At 48.3% G+C, this 25697-nt stretch overlaps 1 protein-coding gene and 1 pseudogene across 6 annotated transcripts in view; one reads left to right on the top strand and one right to left on the bottom strand.

Moving 5' to 3' along the window:
• MARK3 (microtubule affinity regulating kinase 3) overlaps window positions 1-25697 on the bottom strand; it is a 78134-nt gene that overhangs the window by 39982 nt on the left and 12455 nt on the right. For all 6 annotated transcript variants that reach the window (XM_037504064.2, XM_037504065.2, XM_037504067.2 and 3 more), the window contains exons 2-3: window positions 22400-22591; window positions 12134-12187 (exon numbers count right to left, since the gene is read on the bottom strand). In XM_037504064.2, coding sequence (XP_037359961.1) covers window positions 12134-12187; window positions 22400-22591 — 246 coding nt within the window. The remainder of the gene's footprint in view (window positions 1-12133; window positions 12188-22399; window positions 22592-25697) is intronic.
• On the top strand, window positions 24432-24896 carry LOC119239523 (NADH dehydrogenase [ubiquinone] 1 alpha subcomplex subunit 13-like; annotated as a pseudogene).

The following is a 25697-nucleotide window of genomic DNA, read 5'->3' as shown; positions in this document are numbered from 1 at the left end:
GACCAGAAATGCAGCCCGTTGCATATCTGTCCAAACAATTGGACCACACCACTAAGGGATGGCCTCCATGTTTGCGTGCTGTGGCTGCCACTTGTGACCTCCTACATGAGGCAGAGAAGTTTACATTGGGTCAGCCCATCACTGTGTGTGTGCCACATCAGGTCTTGACATTGCTGGAGCAGAAGGGTGGACTTTGGTTGACTGCCGGGCGAATGGGAAAATATCAAGCAGCTCTGTTGGACAATCCTAATGTGAAGCTGCAGGTTTCTAACTCCCTGAATCCCGCCACACTGCTTCCAAGCAATGCAGATGGACCTGAGGATGACACTTTAATCCACAATTGTTTAGAAACCATAGACACAGTGTATGCTAGCCGACCAGATCTAACTGACCAGCCTCTGCCAGACCCAGAGTGGGAGCTATTTACAGATGGCAGCAGCTTCATGGACCAAGGCCGTCGATGTGCTGGATATGCAGTGGTGACGCTCCAGAACACCGTGGAGGCCAAGGCTCTTCCGGCAGGTACATCAGCGCAAAAAGCTGAATTAATAGCCCTGACCCGTGCATTGGAACTCTCGAAAGGTAAAAGAGTCAATATATTTACCGACTCCAAGTACTCTTTTATGATTCTCCACATGCATGGGGCCATTTGGAAGGAGCGGGGACTTCTTACTGCCAGTAACAAGGACGTCAAACATCCATTAGAAATCCTGGCCCTGTTAAAGGCAGTAGCTTTACCATCAGCTGTTGCCGTGATGCATTGTCCTGGCCACCAAAAGGGTGGGTCTGACATGGCAAAGGGCAACAGGGCAGCCGATCGGGTGGCTAAGGTCGCTGCCCGTTCTGCCCATTCTGCCCTCCAGGGTGCACTCATCCCTCTTGTGGACCTGACTCAGTATGCTCCTGAATACACCGAGCGGGATGAAGAGAGAGCTCGTGCATGGGGATTTACTGAGTTTGATCCCAGCTCTACTTGGAGAGTAAACTCTCATGGGATGATCCTCCTCCCGGAGGCCCTGGTGTACCCGGTGCTAAAACATCTTCACGAGGGATCTCACTATGGGAGAGATGCCTTATTAGAAACAGTGCGCCCATATTTGAAGGGCCCGTATTTACACAAAATAGCACAACGGATCACCAGAGGTTGTGAATTATGTGCCAGGAATAACCCCAAGACTGACTCCCACCCTAAAGCCATTGGGGTTCAATATCGGGGCAAGTGTCCTTTTGAGGACTGGCAGGTGGACTTCACACAAATGCCTAGAACAACAGGCAATTTCAAATATCTCTTGGTTTTTGTCGACACGTTTTCGGGATGGGTGGAAGCATTTCCCACAAAGACGGAAAAAGCTTCCGAGGTTGCCAAACAGCTACTGAAAGAGATAATCCCTCGCTTTGGGTTGCCGGACTCTATCCAGAGTGATAATGGGCCGGCATTTGTCTCTGACGTCACCCATGCAGTGAGCAGTGCGTTACAGATAAACTGGAAATTGCATGCTGCATGGAGACCGCAGTCTTCCGGGCAAACAGAAAAGATGAACCACACCTTGAAGAAAACCTTGGCAAAACTGTGCCAAGAAACACAACTTCGTTGGGACCAGGTACTATCCCTTGCCCTCCTCCGCATAAGAGTGGCACCTAGAAGTGGGCTACAATTAAGCCCCTTTGAGATTGTGTTTGGAAGACCTTTTCAGGCCTCAGTTCTGAAAGCCAGTCCGGAAATAACACAAGATTGCCGGATCACGCAATATGTGAAACACATCCAGGAGGTTCTGGCAGTGATTCATAACTTTGCAACCTCAAGGATCTCTATGCCTCCTGATCAACCATTGCATCCCTTCAAACCTGGAGATCAGGTCTTACTGAAGACTTGGCAGAGCGGGGATGCTCAAAACCAGCTGTCAGAAAAATGGACTGGTCCCTATGATGTCTTGTTGAGCACACATACTTCTCTGAAACTTGCAGGCATAAAACCCTGGGTACATCATTCCAGAGTTAAGAAAGCCCCAGGAGGAACTGACCCAGAGACGAAGTCCCATTGGTCTTGTGAACCCATTGAGGACTTGAGATATTTGTTTAAGAAACAGACAAAAACTTGAATGTTACTGACTTCTTTTCCAGTTATTGTTGCAGGATACCCAAGGACTCATTTTTTTTTCCTGAAGAAACCCTGAGAAAACTAACATGCTCTAACCAATCTTCTTCTTTTCAAAGTTTAGGAGACGTGAAATAACATCTAGGATCATGCATATGGTGCCACTATTTTTTTTTTACACAGAAAGGTTTTCAATCTTGATTTTGATTTTGTTATTTTTTTTTAACTTTCTGCTTTTTTTTTTTACCTTTGAGATTTTTTTCTCTGCTTTCTTTTTGTTACTTTGGCCAATGAGTGAAACTGCAGTTGCATGAGATATCCCACGCGTGATAAATGGTAACTAATGAGCTCTTTGTGTCTATATGTTGTATGTCCTTTCCTTGTGTCCTTGTCTTGACCTCAAGTGATTGACAAATTGGTATACATGGTGCCCATAGACATTGAAAAAAAAAAAAAAAAAAGAGTCTCCAGTTATGAGAAAAACTAAAGGTTATGGTTTGATTGTCAACATTGTGCTACTGAACTAAGCCGGTGCCTTCATAGAAATTGAATATTGTTGTTTCTGCTAATTTTCTGATATTTATGGCAAAGCTTCCCAGAAATCTAAATTCAAGTACAAATTTGGTAGCCTGTCATTTGACTGATGCAAGGAAATTTTGTGGAACCTCAGTAGAGCTCCTGAGACACTCCATGAAGTTTCTCCCTTTCCTCCTGGGAAGGCATTACATGAATTTGTTCTATTTGGCTTTTACCTAATGAAGTAAAACTGGAAGGGAAGCATTGTCACTTGGGAAAATGGTAAAACTTTGGTATGTACAAAATGTTAACAGTAGTATCTGGTATGTGTGTAAATTGTCAATGGTGATTGTCACCTTGTAATACTGTATAATTCAATTGTTTCACACCTACAGAAATTGTTTCCGGAAATATAGGGAGAAAAGGTCTCAACAGATTCCTATTGATGGAACTGTTGAGAGAAAAAAAAAAAAAAAAAAAAAAACTTTCCTACAAAAGACTGAATAGACCTGGAAATACACCTGACATTTACTAAGGTTTCTTTGACATAATACTGGAAATTTTTTTTATGCATTCTGTCCTGAATCCACGAAGTTTTTGTTTTGTTTTGTATGTTTTGAGTAACCAGGATCTGCAGAAAGGTTGCAATTTTTTTTCCAGCAAAGCTAACTTGTCACATTTTCTCTCCCCTTGATACCAACACAGCATACAAATAGTGGTAGTAATTTTTGCTACTTATTTCAGAGTCTGTTTTTGCATAACTTCCATAGGGATTTTGTCTGTTTTAAAAAAATATTGGACGTGAGTTTGATTGTGTGGCTTTGTGTGGAGTTCTTCCAGAAAGTTGAAAAAGAGCTGAACCAAGAAGAGGAGAACCTGTTTGCCTTGTTTGTAGGGTTCCAGAGACCTCCAAAGAAGGTGAGGAAGCTTGCCTCCATTGGCAGGACTGGACAACCCGGCCAACGAAAATGCCCTGGTACCCTCGAGAAGAGGAAAGCCCAGGTGGAGTCTGATGAGACCAACTTTATACCTGAAGCCTACATCGACTGGATGCCACCGGTTCGCTCTCATCCTGTGTGGAGTATTTCAACAAAGTCAGCTAAAAAATTGCTGTTAGTTATTCTGCCCTGTGATTTTATGCAAAAATAGGCAATATGGTTTAAAAGTAGATTTGGTTTGCAAACTTTTGCTATGCTGTTTTAAAAAATTTGGGATCAAGGTTGAGAGAATTTGTCTTTACATAAGTTGAACCATTTTAAGATTTTTTTTCCTGTGATTTTTGACATATCTGCTGTCTTGTTCTGGCTAATGCCTCCAGATGTTTTCTTTCGGCTGGGACTGATGAACTGTTTTTCCAGGAATGGAGGACTTTTGCTTTCCACAATGGACACTACCTGGAGGGATTCGTTTTCTTTCAGACTGGAACCCTGGAAAATTTTCATCTGAGACTGTATCCCAGAATCCATATGTTTGATCTTCATCACCATGGAAATGGTGGCAAAAAGTGAAAGGGGGGATTGTTAGGGGGAAAGGATGTCCTGAGATAATCTCATACAGGCTTTGTGGACTCCACCCCCACTCCAGACTAAAGCCATCAGGACATTGGGAAAGACAAATCCCATCACCACCAAGGGGAGGGTGGCTGGGACCTGAGGGTGGAGTTGGGCAGCCAGGTTGGATATAAAAACCAAACACGTGGGCCTTGCTCTCTCTCTGGCTCGCGATCGCTCGCCTCCTGGCTTCACCGCTCCTGGCTGGCGGCCAACTGAGAGCGCCATTTTGGGATTCCTGATCGGCGGATCGGGTAGGACGCATTTAAAACTTTGTCTCCCACTTTTCTCCCAGAGCTGTACATTTCCTCATTTCCCTTTCCGTTGTAAATAAACCTTTTATTAACCTTTCACGTGTGCCTGCAGTAGAGCATTGATAAGTCCTTTTAAGCGCGCGGGTGAGGACCCACAGTCAGGCACCCCGTTTTGTATCGGGGTTGCTCTACAACAATAGTGGCTGAAAAGTGGCCCATCCCAGTTATCTGTGGGGTCAAAAATGTGTCCCAAATCTCGGACCTGGACAAAGGGCACTCCTAAAAGCCTCAGAACCGCCCCCTTTTTAGCCATGCCCAAATAAAGCCCAATTTACACCCAGCCCCTGCTCCAAAGGGAATCTGGCTAGAGACATGCACTGCAGCATTGTCAGTATGAGGATGGCACCCCTGGGAGGAAATGCCACTCTTCACCGCGCAGACAGAAACTGCGGGGAACACACCCTCCGGGGAGTGAGCTGGTGCAAGGGGAGACCCAAGAAGGACAGTCAAGAGACATAGCAGGAGGCCCGAACTTGGGCGCCTGAGACCTCCCGCCAAAGCCTGTGGGGGGCCAGAGACATCTGGAAGTAGCGCCCGGGTTCTGGAGCACGCGTGGGGCATCTTTTCATGAAGACAAAAGGATGACAGACACGCTTCTCCTCACCCGCGAGGGGAAACTCTGTCCCTTTGGCTCACTCAGCCACACTGGCCACAGCAGCCCTGCTGAGGAAAAACGAAGACCCTCACTAACAAAACTGAGGGAGAGAGCTGGCAAAAGCCCCGATTTCATGGAGAAGAAATTGTCAAAAAAAAAAAAAAAGATGGCACAAATCCATCCAGCTCCACGCCCGCGCTCACAGGGCGTCTCTGGAGGACCAACAGGAAGGCAGCCGCAGGCTGCGGGGGGCAAGGGCCTGGCTGCAAGAAGGCAGGAGAGGGGGAGGACGAAGACTTTTCCTTCTGTGCTTTTCTCTGTCCTCCGAACTTTGAATCATGTGACGGCATGACCTAGCTCCCCTCCCTTGATTTGAATCTGAAGAAAAGGGCTTTTCGCTATCAAGAATTTCTTGGCCTTAGTGCCCTCTTCGAGGAAGCTTCCCTGCCATGAGAGCCCGTGGAGGAAGGAGCAAATGAGCTGCTTAAGTGCCAAAGGAGAAAGAGGCAGCCTGGGTCAAGGGCACCCCTGGCCCAGCGCAGCACGAGGGAAGCAGGCGCCAGGCACTGGTCCAAGCTGCTGTTGTCTGGGACTCGCATTAGCATGGCCCCAAGCACTCCCCCGCTCACGCCTGGGGAGCCCCTGCTATACTCCGCGGCGGCTGCGTCTCACACACGGACAGCGAGGTACCCCTCCTGGGGCCTCGGGGAGGGGGGAGAGGCACTCCTGGAGCGGGAAGGGCAGCTTGAACTGGCCATGTCTGCAGTGACCCTTCTCAGGCCGGGAGGCTGCACAGCAGCTGGGCTTCCAGGGAGCATCTTTCAAGTCAAGCTGACACAGGAACCAGAAAGGAAAGGTAAGACTGAAGGTAGGTAAAGAGAGTCTTATCTGCCAGAGCTCCCCTAACGCTGACTGAAAAGCAGAACAGGGAAATTAGTACGCAGCCAGAACAAAGGTAAGTGGCGGACTGCTGAAGACCCTTCGTCCAGCAAGCACGCGGATGTGGGGGCACACGCAGTGTTGAGGATGTGCGCTACAGACTTCACCAGAATTTCTCTGGTATGCGGAACTTATGCTACATCTTTGCCATTTTAACATCACGATGAGGCGCCGCCCTGGTGGCGCAAGGGGTTAAGACACAACTTATGAAGCAGTCCCAGCCTCTGCTCCCTGGCCAGGGAGCTACCCACATGGCGCGGCAGACCTCTCCTGTCTCCCCGCTGCTCCCCGCAGCAGTGGATTTCAGTCGATCTGTCTGTTCTGTTCCCCACTCTGTCTCTGGGGAATCCTCTCACCTCCCGCCCCTCTGGCCTGTGCCCCAGTTCTTGTATGCATAAATAAATCTTTTAAAAAAAAAAATCACAATGAACACCCTGACACATACATCCTTGCATAGTTGTGCAAACGCACTGGCAGCGTAGAAATCAAATGGGAGGCGGGGGTGTCCCTGCAAAAGGCACACATACTTTTAAAACTTCAACAGCACCGTATTACTTTATAAATATACTCACTTACACTTCTGTAAGAATGTAAGAGTCCTTATTTTGCTACATTCTTGTCAATTATCAGTATCAATTTTTGCAGATCTGGCTGGTGAAAAAAATGGTTATCTTTTAAGATTTTGAACATTTTTTACTTGGATATTAGCCATCTGCCCTATTATCATTTGGTTGCTTTCTACTTGTAGGATTTATCAGGTCATGGACTCACTTATTGAGGTGCAGGATCTTCTGCACTGCAAGGAAGCAGGACCCACATCCTCACATCCATCAAAGCCCCTGCCCCGTTGCTGACTCGCCCCAGGAATCATCCTTTCGTTTCTTCAGGCGTCACCTTTCATCTCTAAAATGTCCAAATAAACTGCTTCGTGGCTGTCCGTCTGAAACGCTGTCTCCTGGCCTCCTGTTTTGGATCTAGCATTCCTGAGCCCTGCCCTTCGCCCTCCTCACGAGAGCCTGTCACAACCCGGGCTGAGCGGGACCGGAAACGTGCGCAGGCGGAAGTGGAGCCCATCGCCCTCTGCCCTCCACCCTGGCCCTCGGCGCCAGCAGCTGCTGGGGATGGATGTTTTCAAGCCCCATCCCCACCCCACCCCTATTATTATCAACTGACTTTTAAAACATTTTTATTAGTAAAGGCGCTAAGAGTATGCGCCAGTAAAGAAACAGCTCATGGCAGATTCTTATTACGGGATGTTCTGTATAATCATGAAAACGAGCATGTTGTGAAAGTGAATAAATGCACCAAAATGGAACACGTTTGGGGCAAAAGAAGCAAAGAGGAGGATACACATGGCTCCATTTATATAATATTTAAGACCTTTACACCGTATGGATGTCAGGAGCCCATATGAGGTTAAAATGATAAAACTAAGAAGACAATAACAAAATTCTTGTCACTGGTCACACAGTAGTTGGGAAACAAGGGAGAGAGCATGCTGGGAGGGCCGAAGTGTGACTAATTTAAAGCTACTGTTAATAACACATTTCTAGAACCAAATGGGTGCTCATTTCCTATATATATGTATCAATGAGCATGTCACATTCTTTTACTTGTAGAGTATTTGGTCAAAATTAAAACTGAATTTTAAATAATTAGATTTAGCTGGTTAGTAAAATTAAACCATTTTTAAAATTTAAAACAAGAGTAGCAGTAATATGGATCCTTATGAGCAACTATTTCTAAGACAAATTCTTCCCCACCTCCAAAGTGAACGAGGGTGGTGAAAGAAAATGTGAATTCAGGGTTCACTACTGGGCGTTTGCCCATGGAAGTGAATGCCAGTGTATCCCTCGCTACCCTTCCCGTGCGGAAGGTGCTAGGTCTGCCATCCTCCAAGGGGACAGGATGGAAAAGGCTCCCTGGAGCACTGGAGCCTTGGGACCTAATGCCTATGCAGTCCCTTTCTCTCTGGACTGAACAGCTACAAAGTCGTCATCAGTGTCAATGGTGCTCACATCAGGCACAGGCGCACAGAGCCGCGGGGCAGGACTGTTGTGAGGAGCAATGACTGCACCATGCACGGTCATCAAGGATCACTGGCGGAGGACACGCTGACGGACTCGGTCCAGCGGCCTGACCCGGCTGGGCCTCTGGTGCCCCACAGTTTAAGGGACGTGATGTGCAGGGAGCCTGAGACACCAGCTGGCACACTACGGGCGCTTGCAACCCATTCTGTCTTGGTGACCGTTGTCAGGGGTCGCTCCCCAAGGTCCAATGTATGCCTGGTACTTCACTTTGAGCAAATGGGTTCATACTAACCTCTACATTTAATCCAGTTAAAATTTTTGGTTCTTTAGTGACTTTTCTCTAGATAATGAATCACTGGTACAGTTAAATTCCAATATCCTTAATTCACAATCTACTCTAAATAGCTATCTGTATTATTCCTGCCAAAGCAAAGTAAGTCTGGCAATAAGGAAAGTTCCACATAAAGCAGTAGCAACACTGAATCTATTTTCTTCCATATCTATTACCTCTCTTGAAATCTACCAATGAAGAAACGCACTATCTTTATTCCCAATATTTTTTTTTTAAAGAACTTTTATTTTCTTACATGTTAATCTTTTCTTTTCTTTTTTTTTTTTTTTTAAGATTTATTTATTTATTCATACAAGCACTGGACAGTCAGAAGCGCGGGAGGGTGAGAGAATTCACCAGAGCCAGAGCGGGGAGCAGAGCAGGCAGAAGGACCGAAGTACACTGCTGAGGGGAGCAGCGAGCGGCAGGAGAGGTCTGCGCGCCATGTGGGACCCTCCTCCGGTGGCTGGGGAGCAGCCGGGGATAGAACCGGCGCTGCTAAGGCTTTGCGCAGCTTCGCAGCCCAGCGCTCAACCGCTGCACCACCAGGGGAGGCCCTATTCCCAATATTTTAAATACATGCAATCAAGAAGGGTTTGCCTTAGAGTCGGTTACCATGCCCTGTATTAGTCTCCCAGATGCATCACGCCAATCTGAACACAAAAACCTAATAGTAGATAATAATGAGAACTACTATTGTCAATGGCCTGAACTGTTTGCCGCTTGTAAATATAAAAAAAGTGGAAGGCAGTGAGACAGGAAAAGATAAACAGAATTGTTCAGTGAAAAATGTGCTTGAGCTGACAGGGAAGAGGAAAGTGAAGTCTTGAAGCAGGGCGTGGAGGGTCCCCAGGGAGAGCGGCGGAGGGGGAGAGGGGTTCACCACAGGGCCACGGCTACAAGCCAGACACTGGAGACGGGGCCTCCACCCAGGCCACCTTTAGAAGGGAAGTGCAGAGCTCTGCGGAAAACCCCAGGAAGTCTAGGGAGCATTCTCAGCTGCCCTGGCCCCTTCTCCTCACCTGGATCATCAAACCAGAGCCCCTGGGGGGAGCACTTTGAAGGAGACATGTTTGTTTTAATTCCACAGATGCTTCTAAGGCACAGCAAAAGGTTGAAAATGACTGGTTTGAGGAGGCTGAAGTTCAAGTACCCCCCAAAATGCAGAACACATGAAAAGCAAGGCTGGTAGTCTCTGCCTTTAAATTATCCAGTTGCCCGACTTGCACCCCAACTAAGATTCCCTGGGATGCCAAAAAAGGGCACTACTGTTCAGAGCTCTAAGCAATAAAAGTGGCTCCAAAACAAACACCAAGTCAAAGAAAACGCATCTCGCATGGACTGACCAAGGACACCGTCAGTAGTGCCTCAACAAACATCCAGCAACCCATTCTGTCTTGCATAAACTTGAAATTAATGTTCATTCTTTTTTTTCCTTTAGTAACTTTGGTAAATTTTTAAAAACACACCCAGGCCTAAGAGGCCAGCACCTCAAAAATACACAAAATAAGAAAGGGCAGTTAAGACATCTGGTTTTGTTTTCTCCACAGCCCTGACATACATTTATTTACTGCTGCTCCCCACCAGGATGCCAATTCTGTGAAGGCAGTAACTTCACTTGGCTCAAGGCTTAGCCTCTGGCCTCAGTGGTTAGACTATCCCTGGCATCAGCAGGCATTTGTTTAGTAAGTGTTTAAAGAGTGAAAAAAAACAAACAAACCTGCATAAACATGTGGTAGATGGGGAGGTGGGATACAAGGTCTATCACCTTCCTTAGGAACTTGAAATATTCCCCCAAGCTTGAAACTTCTTTATGGTTACTAAAAAGCAAAGCCTCAGATTAGTTTCTACCCAGATTTCCTAAGTCCTGGATTAAGGAAACTTAACTAATGACAGTAAGAGGGCCTCATGGGGGCCTCCCCGGTGGCGCAGCGGTTGAGCGCTGGGTTGCGAAGCTGCCCGCGGCCTCTGTGGCGCCGGTTCGATCCCTGGCTGCTCCCCGGCCACCGGAGGAGGGTCCCACATGGCGCGCAGACCTCTCCTGCCGCCCGCTGCTCCCCTCAGCAGTGTACTTCGGTCCTTCTGCCTGCTCTGCTCCCCGCTCTGGCTCTGGTGAATTCTCTCACCCTCCCGCGCTTCTGACTGTACCCAGTGCATGTATAAACAAAACAAACAAACAAACCAGCAAACAAATAAATAAAGCATGCCTCTATTAAAAAAAAAAAAAAAAAAAAAAGAGGGCCTCATGGGTGGAGTCCACATCTGGGGTCAGGCCAAGATTTCTGTCTTTGCTCTATCGCTCATAGGCTGGAAAGTGTGGCTGGACGGACTTCCCAGAGTCCGCCTCACAGCGAGTCAGGACGGAAACAAGACTCACCTAACACAACGAAGATGAAAAGACACCTGTCTGACCAGCGGGGGGGTGGGGGGGGGTGGAGAGAGGGAGAACACAAGGGGCACATACACACAGCGACTTCCCATGTAACAGCACAACAGTGGACCCTGGGAAGTCACTTCATTAAACTGAGAACTGTGACAAACAGTAAATAGTGATCAAAATCAGAGTAAACAATAATAGCAATCAGTGCTGGCTTCGTCAGCACATATACTAAAAGAAAAATAGCAGCAATTAAAGGATATGACCAAAAATAATGAAAGTAAGAAAGAAGAAAAAATCAGAACCAACACAAGACAGTACCATGATAAAATTCTTCCTAGAAACTGCCAGGACACTTAAAAAGTTATATGCAAGGACACTTAAAAAGTGGAAGAGCTGCGATATCATTACAATCTACACTGAATCCTCAGTGGAAACCTTTACACGAGTTTCAGTTTTGAATACCAAATCTCAGTAACCCCTAACTTACTAGCACCAAGTCCTTAGAGATACATGAAGATGAGTTCAATAAAGCAGATAGTTTTCATCTTCACAGGCGACTAGAACTCTTGGGTATCTTCAGCCCCCCTTGGCCTACAGAACCACTTGTTCAAATGCCAGTTTTAGTGCAAGATAAAGTCTCTCTCCTACCATACACTAGTGCATGCATGCACACACACAGAGCTCCAAAATGATGATGATGCAAATAGAAAACAAGCATTAGGAATGCACAGAGGACACTAGTTATTCTACGCATGTAGTGCTTTGCAGGTTACAAAGCTCTTTTACTTGCATTATTTCATTAATATGCATATCTATCCTGAGAAGATTAAAATCATCTCCATTTTAAAGATTTTTCTGAGGTCCAGAAAGCTAAGTGAGTTGCTCAAGGTCAAGCTAAACGGCAAAGCCAGGACTTACAGTCACGATTTCCTATTCTAAGTTCAATGTTTCAGTATGCCCTCAATGACTACAGGCCAATTACAGAAATCAAATGAAGTCTGCTAAAAGGCTTTGCAAAACTAAAAAGAACTAGAAGGCCCTTCGTATAAAGATCACAAATGACTCACTCATGTGCCAGTGGAATACCTGTGCCCAGGCCCCACCAAACACTCAGTCTCTCCCGCGGTCCGTCATCAGGACTGTCAAGAGGCCCAGGTGATTCTAACATGCTCCATCCAAGAAGTACAGCCTTCAGTCTATGCTATTAAGAGCACTTAAAAATCACTCTCTTCAAACAAAGGGGAAAAATCCAACTACTTTTTGTACAATACTACATTTAAGTTGCATTCATTTGGGGGCTAGGATGCGTTACTGTATAAAATATAATTTTAAAAAGATTAACAGCTGAGGTATTATAACACTGGATACTGAAACCAAGCTTACCTTTTGTAGACTTGTTGGATTCAACTGAGTTTTGTCAATTATTTTTATTGCGACCTAGGAAAAAGATTACAGGTATTAAGAATCTGGTAATTACAGATGAACTGGCAATAGTTTTGTAAATGCCCAGTCAGGTGGCATTGCTAAAAACAAAGTAAACAAACCTCAAAAACTAAGTTTTCCAGTTACAATATTCTATGAACATGTAACATGGTATGTTTAAGCTGCCTGTGGACAAGCACCGGAGGGGCCGGGGCAAGCCACACTGGAGCTGCTCCTGACCCCTCGTGGTAGAGTGGGGTCTCCAGTCTGCACCCCTCCACCGCCAGTAATCTGACTCGACTGACTCTGGGGTCCCAAGGCAGGAACGATGTTCCAGTCTGACGGGTGTACTGGCTCAGAATGCCTCCCAAGCAGCTTGCACACAGTGGGAGCTTAACAACTGAGTAAATACATAAACAGGCTGGTTTTGAATCTTAAAATACTAAAAACATTTTATTGAAAGAAACAGAAAAGGCCTTTAGGTGGCTAAAGGAGGAAAAGGAACTGGTTTTAGACCAGTATGTAGGCAAACCACACGAAATATGCAGAAGCGACAGATGGTCACCTAGTGGCCTTTCTTCAAAAGAGGGGTGCTTGTAAGAACAAGCCACAAAGATACAGGAAGTGAGAAACTTGAGAGCTGCTAGTTAAATCCAGTTCTTATCTTAAAAAAAAATAACAATAAAAATCATTTTTACTAAGATACAGGCATCATCTCCTGGTTAGTTCCTCATTTCGCAAATGGAAGTGATTTCTAGAACAAAGGCTATCCCTGGTGGGGGGGGGGGGCAGGGGGACAGGTGTGGAAAGGAAGAGAAGTGCAGAGAGGCTGTCCCTCGGCTGGGGGCATAAACTGGCTCAGCTTTGCACTGACTTCTCGAACAACCACTGGCCTTGCCCCTGAAGGTGAGGCTGTGTCCTCTGTGCACGCAGATCTGCAAGGGCCCACAGCCACGTCTACGGTTCTCCAGCTCCATGGCCCCTTTATAACGTGTAAGGATTATCGGTGATTCCAAGTGTTGGTTTTAGCTCTCAACAGTTACATTTTGAATGAAACTGAAAAATTACAAAAATAAGAACTGAACAATTCACTTCAAATGGTGCTGGGAAAAATGGACAGCCACATATAAAAGGATGAAATTGGACTACTATTGGGCCTCCCCTGGTGGCGCAGCAGTTGAGCGCTGGGCTGCAAGGCTGCCCGCAGCCTCTGCAGCGCCGGTTCGTTCCCCGGCCGCCGGCGAGGGTCCCACAAAAAAAAAAAAAGAAAGAAAAGAAAAAAAGAAATTGGACTACCATTTATTTATTTATTTAAAGAGTTATTTATTTATTTACACAAGCACTGGGTACAGTCAGAAGCACGGGAAGGTAAGAGAATTCATCAGAGCCAGAGCGGAGAACAGAACAGGTGGACGGACGTAATACACTGCTGAGGGGAGCAGTGGGCAGCAGGAGAGGTCTGTGTGCCATGTGGGACCCTCCCGGTGGCCAGGGATCAAACCGGTGCTGCAGAGGTTGTGGGCAGCTTCACAGCCCAGTGCTCAACTGCTGCGCCACCGGGGAGGCCCCTGGACTACTATTTAACATCCTGTACAAAAATCAGCTCAAAGTACCAAAGATCAAATTTAAGAGCTAAAGCTATCAAACTTCTAAGAGAAAACATAGGGCAAAAGCCCCACTGGACTTGATAGTGATTTCTAGCATATGACTAAAGGCACACACAACAGAAGAAAAAAACAAAGTACACCTCACAAAAATGTTTAACATTTTGTGCATCAAGAGTCAATATCAGGGGGCCTCCCCAGTGGTGCAGCAGTTGAACACTGAGTTGCGAAGCTGCCCGCAGCCTCTGCAGCGCCGGTTCGATCCCCGGCCACCGGGCGAGGGTCCCACATGATATGCAGATCTCTCCTGCCGCCCGCTGCTCCCCTCAGCAGTGTACTTCGTCAGTCTGCCTGCTCTGCTCTCCCCTCTGGCTCTGGTGAATTCTCTCACGCCCCTGTGCTTCTGACTGTACCCAGTGCTTGTGTAAATAAATAAATAAATAAATCTTTAAAAAAAAAAAAAGTCAATATCAGGCTTCCCCGGTGGCATAACGGTTGAGCGCAGCATTGTGAAGCTGTCCGCAGCCTCTGCAGTGAGGGTTTGATTCCCGGCCCAGCCAGGAAGAAACCCATATGGCGCAGCAGACCTCCCTTATCTCACCCGCTGCTCCCCTCAGCAGTGTATTTCATCAGCCTGCCCGTTCTGCTCCCCGCTCTGTCTCTGGTGAATCCTCTCATTCTCCCGCGCATCTGGCCTGTACCCCAGGTCTTGTACAAAAATAATTAAATCTTAAAAAAAAAAAGAGAGAGACAGTATCAACAGACTATAGCGGCAATCCGCAGAATGGGAGAAAATATTTGCGAATCATTTATCTGATAAGGGATTAATATGCAGGAGAGAGAGGGAGAGAACTCCTAAAATTCAACGAAATAACAACCCAATTGAAAAACAGGCAAGGCCTGGGCTAGACCCGTCTCCACAGAAGACACACAGATGACAGCCTGAGCAATGTAGCCGTGCCACGAAAGAGTCTTCTCCTCCTTAGAAGCGTCTTCCTGCCTTTCTCGGCTCTAGCTTACTGCACTGTAAGAACAGTGTGTGATCCATAAAACATATGAAACACTTGTTCGCTGCTGTTCAGACATTAGCAGTAAGGCTCCCGGTGGAAAGCAGCCATTAGCAGTGTTAGGTGTCTGGAAAGTCAAAAAGCAGGGAGGCTGTACTCCCAACCCCCAAGTTGTCCAAGGGTCAACAGTATTTTTATCACAATTAAAAAACGGAAATATCTGTAAGTCCATTACATGATAATATAAATAACATCTGAATCAAATTCTCCTACATCCTTCTGTATTCAACCTGCAGTGATATCGCACGTCACGTAGCCTCTGGAAAGTTCTGCTTACATTCCGAGAGAAAATGGAAAAAGCCAAGAATGTCTTAAAATAGTATTACAAAAATAGTTTTGACTACAGACCCCCTAAAATGGTCTCAGAAAACCTCCCAAGGTCCCTAGGCCTATTCTGAGAACTGCTGTACTACTCACATTAAACCCAAAGCAACAAAATACCAGCTAAACACGATCTAAAGCCTTTACCCACCAAGTGCCTTAGTAACTTCCCATGAACCTGCTGGCCTCCAGAGCACGCACAGAAAGGGAACCGCTGCAGCCAAGGCGGCCCTGGACTGACCTGGATGGCAGCACCCACCGCACCCCTCTGGCCGGCGGGAGGAAAGACCCAGAGTCAGGAGCACGCAGTTAACGGGTGTATGTGCTTAAAGGAAGCAAGGTCAGAATTTCAACTCCTCTTTCGGAAATCCTAAGTCTTGATGGAAACGACAGTAAATACAGCAAGAGGAAGTGTGGACAGCTGGCGTGGGCACACAGGCCGTGGGGCATGGAAGCGTCCACTACACGCTGCCCGGATGGCCTGAGCGCTACCACAGCCAGGCGAGGTGCGTTCTGCTCCAGAAAGCAGTGTGTGCTTCAACCGCATTATCTCCAGGCTGAATGAACTGATTTCCTTCCATCTGCCCACTGGTAAGCACCCTCAGGGGGTGTCCTCGGACTTCCCAATGTGCACAGAACCCTGAGGTACACCACTGTGTTCTGGCCACTGTCCTGTTGCCGTGCCCCTGCTCACAGCCAACCCATCAAATATGCTGCCTTTCCAGTCCCTCTTCCCTCTGATTTCTGAGACCTGCTTTCCGTTCTCTGGACTCAACTCTTGGTTGCTCGTTTCTTCAGATTCTTTTTTTTTTTTTTAATTTATTTATACAAGCACTGGGTACAGTCAGAAGAGCGGGAGGGTGAGAGGATTCACCAGAGCCAGAGCAGGGAACAGAACAGGCAGACTGATGAAGTACACTGCTGAGGGGAGCAGCGGGCACGGCAGGAGAGGTCTGGGCGCCATGTGGGACCCTCCCTGGTGGCCGGGGATTGAACCGGCGCTGCAGAGGCTGCGGGCAGCTTCACAGCCCAGCGCTGAACTGCTGCGCCACAGGGGAGGCCCCGTATACTGTGTCTTGATTCATCGAGCTGTATAAACACTTACAGTTTGGACACTTTTTCTGTGTGTTATGTTTCAATAAGAAGTCTAATTTTTAAAGTCAATAGTGATTTTTTTTAAAAGATTTACTTATTTATGCATACAAGAACTGGGCTACAGGCCAGAGGTGTGTGTGTGTGTGTGTGTGTGTGTGTGTGTGTGTGTGTGTGTGTGTGCGTGTGGGAGACGATTCACCAGAGACAGAGCTGGGAGCAGAACAGGCGGATCTACTGAAATCCATTGCTGAGGGGAGCAATGGGCGAGTCAGGAGAGGTCTGCTGCGCCATGTGGGTAGCTCCCTGGCCAGGGATCAAACTCGAGCTGCGGATAGCTGAATAGTGTTGAGACTTAACCCCTGCGCCACCAGGCAGGCCCTCAACAGTGATTTTTAAAAATCATAATGAAAATCGTAATGAAAAGTCAACATATAGTTAAGTACTCAAACTGAAAAACAAGAATAAAATCATTATTAAAGACATAAAAGAATCCGTTTTTTTTAAAAAAAAGATTTATTTGTTTGTTTGTTTATTTATGCATACATACATACATACATACATGCACCAGGCACAGTCAGAAGCACGGGAGGGTGAGAGAATTCACCAGAGCCAGAGCGGGGAGCAGAGCAGGCAGAAGGACCGAAGTACACTGCTGAGGGGAGCAGCGGGCGAGGCAGGAGAGGTCTGCGCGCCATGTGGGAGCCCCCCTCCAGTGGCCGGGGAGCAGCCGGGGATCGAACCGGCGCTGCGAGGCTGCAGGCAGCTTCGCAACCCAGCGCTCAACCGCTGCGCCACCAGGGAGGCCCCAAAGAATCCGTTTTAAATCCCAAAGAATCTGCTCCCCGCTCTGGCTCTGGTGAATTCTCTCACCCTCCCGCGCTTCTGACTGTACCCAGTGCATGTATAAACAACAACAAAAAAACAAACAAACAAATAAATAAAAACATGCCTCTATAAAAAATAATTTAAAAAAAAATTCCTTTAAAACACTGTAAGCGGCCATCTTGGGAGATTAGGAAGTAGGAGTGGGGGGTGTTTAGCAGGGTGAGCAGCTTTCTAAGGAAGCAGGGAGGACTCCACAAGATCATCTCCCCAAGCTCAGAACTAACTGGTAGGTCGAGTACGGGAAGACCAGGACGCAAGAGGCCGACCTGGGGGGCGTCTACAGCTTCATCTAATGCTGTCATTGCAGACTCCTGGATATTTTACCGGCTCCTTTTGGCAGGGGACTCTATTTTTTTTTTTTTTTTTTATAACAAGTCTTGATTTCTTAAACTGTAAAATGTGTAACTTGAATAACAATAAAATTTTTTTCACAACAGTGAGAGAAAGATGGCACACTTATCACAAGCATTTCTCTTTTCTTCCACAGAATGGCCCAATAAAAGATAAAGGCAGAATGGCCAAGAGCAGCAAAGGGAAGGGGAGAGGTGCTATCACTAGACAGAACCTGAAATATTTTCTGTGAGATAAAAATCTGAGGCGCACAAAGCAGGGCAAAGAGAACGTTCGGGGAAGGGCAGGGACGGACCAGAGAGAGAACTCTACGAAGCCACCATGACATAGGTAGGGTGCTCCACCAGCAGGCCCCCCACGGGGACAGCTCTCAGTTTTCCTCTCAATGCGCGTCTCTTGAAAATACTGACTGAGAAGCAAGAGTCACCAGACACAGGAGGACACCTGTGACCCTGCTGGGCCCTTCTCCCCACGTTTGCTCCCAGGCGAGAGCCAGCAATAACTAAGCCTCCTCTCTCAGAAAGAGGGAGTGCATCTGCGGGCCCAGTGAGCTCATGTTCTGGCGCCAATTCCAGTGGGGCTGTGGGTGCTGAGTCCTCCCCACACCAGCACGCAGTTCTCGGACACCAGGCAGACATGCAGGAGGGCAACGAGATCTGACGGTGTCCACCTGGAGACGCATCAGACCCACAAGGCAAGGGGCTCAGCCCTCAAGGCCGCCCTCCACGTTGGGCGCAGGCTGCCAGCCCGAGGCTTCTGCCCCACCCACGGCAGGCAGGAACCCCTCGACCCACTGCTCACATTCGGGTGCCTGCCCCCAAGCCCAACGAGTGACTGTGCTTCTGGCTGGCCACAAGCCAGAGTTCCCAGGATGCCTGTGTCAGTTCCATGCACCCATAAGCGCCCCCACACTCAGGAGGCCCACTCAGCACCACCAGGTTATGGCAAAGAATATAGCCAACTCCAAAGGGAAGAGAGGCGCAGGGCCAGGTGCAGGAGATGGGGGGGACGGGGTTCCCATGCCCAGTCTCCCCAAATCTCCTGTGCGCACCAACTCTTCCAGTCTGAGGATTCCTTTTGGGCTTGTATGGAGGCATCTGCACAGAGGAGCGATTCATCAAATCAGCTGGCAGGGAACGCCAGGGTGGAAGTCAGGGCAGGGTCTAAGTTCCAGTCCTCTGCTCACGTTGGCGTCCCACCTCTGATGTTTCCCCAAAGTTTCCTTCATTACCATGACAGGAGAAACCTTTTTCTCTTATAGCACTTAGGAAATTCCCAGGAGAGCTGAGAGACAGAACTGTGATGAAGATCAAAATGTATCACCCGGTGACCCAGAATGTGTTCCTTTTCCCATAGGACCCGTCTGTACCCATGCTCTAGAGAGCTGCCGTGAACAGTGACTTAGTAAACAGTGAACCTGGGGGGATACAGGGTCGGTCAGGTTAGTGAGACTCTGATCCTCTTAGTCCACTAGCACACGACCTTGCTTTCGTGCACGCGTCTGTCTCCGGGCACCTAACAGCACTGTCCAGCGCACGCTTACCTGACGCTGCTTCTATTGGGCACAGGACGCTCTGCACTTAGGAACCCGGGAGTGAGCCCATCGGCCCTACACCGGTGGTCACTTTAAACAGAGAGAAATCACCAAGACAAAAAAGGCACACAGTGGACTAAACAGAGCCCTACAGAGGGCACTGAACGCATCAAAGCTGGAACAGGCTGTGTGCCACCTTGGTGCTGGACCTCAGGGACATGCAGCAGTTGAGTGAAGCTTGCCTCTGCACAAGCGTGCAGATGACCGCAAGTGCTGATTCTGGGATGAAGAGAAACCCCTGTAAGCACTATCTTACCATCTATAATCTCCATTCGCCTCTCTGTCTTGAACTAATACACTACGTGACCTGCACAGGCACTGCAGGTATCTGAAAGGTACGTCGAAACATCTGGGAAAATTAACAGTAAATACGCAGTACCTTTAAAAAAAGTTTAAAAATGAGGTAATTATTCGAGACAAAAGTAAAAATTATCTATGAAAATAAATGATCACAGAAAGTAAATGAGCTAGCACTGAACAAAAATAACCATAAAAAGCCAAAGTCCACCTGGACGGCTCACGTCGTGGAGAGGCAGGCGAAGGAAAGCAGGGGTGGAAGTGAGTCATACAAGAAAGCTCCACCGCTGTACACTTCCTAGGGAGGAGGTCAGTGATGTCTAAAATCACAAGACTGAAAAGAACCAAAAACTACCAGAAGAGAAAAATGGGAGCCATTACTTAAAATGGTAATGAAGGAAAAGATATTTCTAGTTTTAGTTAGAAAAAACTCCCAGTACCATTTGGCTTTTTTTTTTTTTTTTTTTTTTTTTAAGATTTATTTATTTGTTTACATAAGCACTGGGTACAGTCAGAAGCACGGGAGGGTGAGAGAATTCACCAGAGCCAGAGCGGGGAGCAGAACAGGCAGACAGACGAAGTACACTGCTGAGGGGAGCAGCGGGCGGCAGGAGAGGTCTGTGCGCCATGTGGGGCCCTCGCCGGTGGCCGGGGATTGAACCAGCGCTGCAGAGGCTGCGGGCAGCTTCTCAGCCCAGCGGTCAACTGCTGGGCCACCAGGGGAGGCCCGCCATTTGGCTTCTTAAAACTATGTGCAGGTCTCCCTGGTGGCCGAGGGGTTAGTCTTGGCACTGTCACAGCCAGGGTCTGAGTTCAATCCCCACCTCAAAGGGCACAGCAGACTTTTCCTGTCTCCCTGCTGCTCCCCTCAGCAGTGTGTTTCAGTAGATCCGCCCGTTCTGCTCCCCAATCTGTCTGGTGAATCCTATAGCCACCCCCCCCGCCCCAGTTCTACACAAAAACAAAATCTTAAAAAAAAAAACTTCAGCAATATGCCCAAACCTATTTCAGAAGGTTACATAGATGCCACTACCTTGAAAGTCTCAAAAGAAACAAAACTAGGAAATAAAGGACAGACAGGTGGGATGCGGGAGGCTATCCATGGGCGGAGGCGAAACAAAGGGAGCGCACAAGGAGTGTCTAAGAATACCAGGGTTGTTCTGCATCGTGATGATGAGAGCGATGGTACTGTGATCTAGAAATGCATTCAAATTCATCAAGTTGTACACCAAAAGGAAAAATATGTAGCTTTAGGGCCTCCCCCGTGGCGCAGCAGTTGAGCGCTGGGCTGTGAAGCTGCCCGCAGTCTCTGCAGCACCAGTTCGATTCCCGGCTGCTGGGCGAGGGTCCCACATGGCGCACAGACCTCTCCTGCCGCCCGCTGCTCCCCTCAGCAGTGTGCTTCGTCAGTCTGCCTGTTCTGTTCCCTGCTCTAGCTCTGGTGAATTCTCTCACCCTCCTAGTGCCTCTGACTGTACCCAGTGCTTGTATAATTTTTTTTAAAAAGTAGCTTTAAAATTCATATAAACTTGCCCAATTTTGATGTCCAAAGTAAGCCTGCCTGCAAAAGGAGCTCCCACACCAATGTCATAGCCTTCCCACACACTCATGGCTGCTGGTGGGGAGGGAGAGAGAGAGGAAGGAGGGAGGGATGGAAGGAGAGGGAGAGAGGGAGAGAGGGAGAGGGAGGGAGAGGGAGAGCTAGGGAGAGAGAGCAAGCCTGCAGGCCACACTGCTGCCAACAGGGGCTTCTTGCTGGCAGAGCAACTGACCCTGGTCCTGATCCAACAGCCCAGGGTGGGGGGCGCAGGCACCACCCGCCATCTGCAGCACCGCCTTGGCACACTCATGAGGAAGCTCCAGAACAGGGAAAGCATTTTGCGAATGAAAGTTTCATAGATCTGCCAAATGCAGTTTTAAAAAGCTTCGTCGTAAAGTATCACGACACTCATTCAACAAATATTCTCTGAATATTTAATCGGTGCCAAGTGCCGTGTTAAGCACCAACAACCACCCCGCAGACTCCATAGGCAATTCCAGGATCGAGAGAGATGTGCTCTCTGAGGGAGGGCGAGGATTAACCTGGAGGATTAACCCGGTCCCCGATGGCCTCCAGGTGAAGAGACCCCACATGAGGGGAGACGCGTTCCAGGCGGCGCGAGCAGAAGGTGCCAAGGCCTGAGCGGAAGAATGAGGCCAGGCAGCAGGGCAGGCCACAGGCGGGTGGAGATACAGCGGTTTAAATGGCTGCATTTCGGGTAAATACAGAATGTGGTGGAGCAAAGAAAGTATCCGAAAAACTCAGAAAGCATGGCCATCCTCACAGCACCCCATCAGGGTACGCGATGAGAAAAGCATCTGGGCAATGAAGAAACTTTTTGAGGCTAAATCAAAAAAATAAGACAACACTACTGCTGCGCAAGGGTCATGAGCCTGTATGTGATGGTCAAGACAATCCGTCCTGGGTGGCAGACACTGGCTGCTGAAAAAGCAGTGACATTACCCGTTTTTAAAAGCAGAAGAGGGCAGCGGTTGAGCGCTGGGCTCTGAAGCTGCCGCAGCCTCTGCAGCGCCGGTTCCATCCCCGGCCGCCAGCGAGGGTCCCACATGGCGCACAGACCTCTCCTGCTGCGCCTGCTGCTCCCCTCAGCAGTGTACTTCGTCAGTCTGCCTGTTCTGTTCCCTGTTCTGACTCTGGTGAATCCTCTCACCCTCCCGCGCTTCTGACTGTACCCAGTGCATGTATGAACAAATAAATAAATCTTTAAAAATAAATAGAGAGATAAATAAATAAGTAAATAAATAAATAAAAGCAAAGGAGTATTCATTTGGTAATATCTACACCTACAGTAATGAGAAAGCAAAAAACTCCGAGAAAATGTTTCTTGTTCTTTAAAAAAAAAAAAAAAAAAAAAATGAGCTTAGAATTCAGTCCAAAGAAATAAATGCCCCCCCCCCCGCCACCCCCCAGAATAAACAACATCAGAAGAGAAAGGCAGCGCACTTGACTTACCTCTCTGCCTGTCAGGATGTGTCTTGCCAGTTTCACCTTCGCAAAGTTCCCCTTGCCGATTGTTTTCAGCAGTCTGTAGTTCCCAATGTGAGGCTGTTCATCTGCGCAGGAAGCTATAGAATTTCTACCCCGAGCTCCAGAGCGCCCAGTGCGAGAGGTCACTTCTTGCCGCCCATCGCCGTGTGACGTGTGCTACAACACATAGAAAACAAGGAAGTGAGAGGACACATAGTACTCGCCAAATTTCACCAGCCTCTCCCTGAAGAAACAAAACATTACAGCTTTCTTTTTTCTTTTTTTTTTTTTTGGTGGGACCCTCGCCGGCGGCCGGGGATCGAACCAGCACTGCAGAGGCTGCGGGCAGCTTCACAACCCAGTGCTCAACCGCCGCGCCACCAGGGGAGGCCCACAGCTTTCATTTTAATCCTAACGCACCCCTCACACTTCACAGTTTCTCCACATCCTGTGAATCTGAGGAGAATGAGACGCTGAGAAGAAAAATGCCAAGCGTTGACGTTCAAATGGGTGTTCAGACAGGTATTTTCTACGCGTGGCTACCACATTAAATAGGGGCAACAGGACCCCCGCAGTCATGAAAACCTTTGCTCTCCAGCACCCCTCACCCTCACCACACCCCACAGAACAGGCAGGACAGTGACTGTCATGAGTCACCAGATGAGGGGACTTCCGTGATGTGTTCACGGCCACATTGCTACTGAGTGCAAAATCCAAGAGAAGCTGGATCCACAATTTCTCTCTACACTGCGCTGCCAACAATTACTCAAAACAAGGTATTCAATAAACAGCAGGCTCTGGTCCTTGACCAACTGCGGCTGACTAGATGAACAAAGTGCCCCACGGGCCCTGTCCCTGTGCGGTCAGCACAGCACGTGCGCCTCTGCCCACGGAGGGACCAGAGGCCTGCTCTGCTTGCACCGCTCTGTGTACATGACAGGTCGTGGACAAGCTCCCGGCGCCCGCCGCAGCCTCCTCCCCAGAGCTCACGCACCGCCGGGGCTGCCGACTCCCCTCCAGAGGTCTTGGCGCTCACAAAACTCACTCTGGCCCCTCACTCTTCTTGGCCTTCTCTTGCTGGCCTCTCTCTATCACAGGTCACAGGAAGGCTGATTCCAGCTGGGAAACCTGAGATGCTACTTTGCCACACGCCCATGCAAAGGACAGGAAACAAGTATTTTAAAGGAAGGCTTACTTGTGCCAGCCACCCCCAAGCCTCAAAAGGTGGCCTCTTCTGAATTCCTGCCTTCACTCACCCACTGTTCTGACTCTCCCACACCAACAACTCCCCCTCGTGAGCCAGGTTCTGGGGCAGGACATCTTTTGTTTTGTTCAAATACCTGCGGTTTCTTTTTATTGTGAATGTCCATGGGCGTTAAACAGACTTTTATGAACTAGTTACAAACCTAAGCAACACTGTCTTAAATTAGAACATTAAGAAAACTGCCTATAAATGAGGACTTGATCAAAGACTGAAACAACAGAGTCACGAAGCGGAGGCTGTGGCGCAGAGAACGAGGCCGTGCGGAACGCAAGTGTGCAGAGCTGCGAGGCGTCATTTAAAGGCATATGGGAAACAAACAAAAAATCAAAATAAAACAAAGGCGTATGGGGCTGTCTGTCGGTCACCTCCAAAAGGACAGGGCTATTAAGGAAAAGAGAGGCACCTGCAGTCATGGGGCAGGAGAGCTGCTGCTCCCACTGTGCAAAGGGAAAAGGTTTGTTAAAGAACTATTTCTGTGGGGCCTCCCTGGTGGTGCAAAGGGTAAAGCACCGCACTATGAGGCAATCCGCAGCCTCTGTAGCATGAGTTCGATCCCCAGCCAGGGACCCGTCCACATGGTACAGACCGCTCCTGTTTCGCCCGCTGCTCCCCTCAGCAGTGTACTTCGGTCGATCTGGATGTTTTGTTCCCCACTCTGTCTCTGGGGAATCCTCTCACCCCCACCCCCGCATCTTTGGCCTGTACCCCAGCTCTTGTATGCATAAATAAATAAATCTTTTTAAAAAGGGGGGGATGCAAGGTCCTACAAACACGGCGGTGCCAAAGGTGAAGCAGGACATGCCCCCGCCCAGGGTCTACGGCCCCATCGACTACAAGCAGAAGCTTCCCCTTCGGGGGCTAGTGGGCTACACAGCATGTTTGCTGTGGGCAGCAGGACCTTGCTCGTCGGGTACTGGAGCACGGTGAAGTGGAACCGGGAACGCAGGCGCCTGCAGATTGAGGACTTTGGGGCCCAAATTGCGCTGATGCCACTGTTCCAGGCGGAGAAGGATCGGAGGGCCCAGCAGATGCCGCGGAGAACCTGGAGGAGGAGGCCGTCGTCATAAAGGATGTGCCTGACTGGAAGGTGGGCGAGTCCACGTTCCACACAATGTGGTGGGTCGCTCCCATAATGGGTGAGCCATACAGGATGCGCCCCAACGATGAGACTGTCAACGCCACCTACGGCTTCATGTGGTACACGTAGCGCCTGCACCCACTGGATGACGGCACCCCCTCCCCTCCCTCCCAGGACAGAATAAAGGCTCTGGAGACCACCAAGAAAAAGAACTGTTTTTGTTACATGCTTATTCCAAGCTAAAGGTTCATGAAAACAGGGATGGTGGCTTACTGTTGCTCAGATCCCAAAACAGTAGTTGGTATGTATCAGGTATTTCATTGATAGAATGACTAAAATGAACGATACTAAAATTATAGTGGTCAGGTGGTGAAATTATGGAGAATAATTTTTAATTTCCTCTATTCATTCATTCAAATATTTACCTAGGGGTTACATAGATTGTATTCACACGCATACATTGTGCATTGGAAACACAGCAGTGTACAAAACAAAGCCCCTGTCCCCATGGGGTGTGTGTCAAGTGACTTTACTATTTACTCCATGAAAATGTAGTCTTTAGAATTATACTACTGGGCCTCCCCGGGTGGCGCAGCAGTTGAGTGCTGGGCTGCGAAGCTGCCCGCAACATCTGCAGCGCTGGTTCCATCCCCGGCCACCGGGCGAGGGTCCCACATGGCGTGCAGACCTCTCCTGCCACCCGCTGCTCCCCCCAGCAGTGTGCTTCGGTCCTCCTGCCTGTTCTGTTCCCTGCTCTGGCTCTGGTGAATCCTCTCACCCTCCCGCGCTTCAGACTGTACCCAGTGCTTGCGTAAATAAATAAATAAATCTTTTTAAAAAATAGAATTATACTACTGGTCAGAATTTTAGATAAAAAGGCTTATGTAAGGTAAATATACATTTTCTAATTTACATGTTTTCTAAATTCAGCTTTTCATAAA

Source organism: Talpa occidentalis, unplaced genomic scaffold, assembly GCF_014898055.3.
Source record: "Talpa occidentalis isolate TD23 unplaced genomic scaffold, MPIMG_talOcc4v2.1 talOcc4.11, whole genome shotgun sequence".
In the NCBI taxonomy this organism is placed as follows: domain Eukaryota; kingdom Metazoa; phylum Chordata; class Mammalia; order Eulipotyphla; family Talpidae; genus Talpa; species Talpa occidentalis.
The sequence above is the reverse complement of the archived record's forward strand: the minus strand, read 5'-3'. Positions and strand labels throughout refer to the sequence as shown.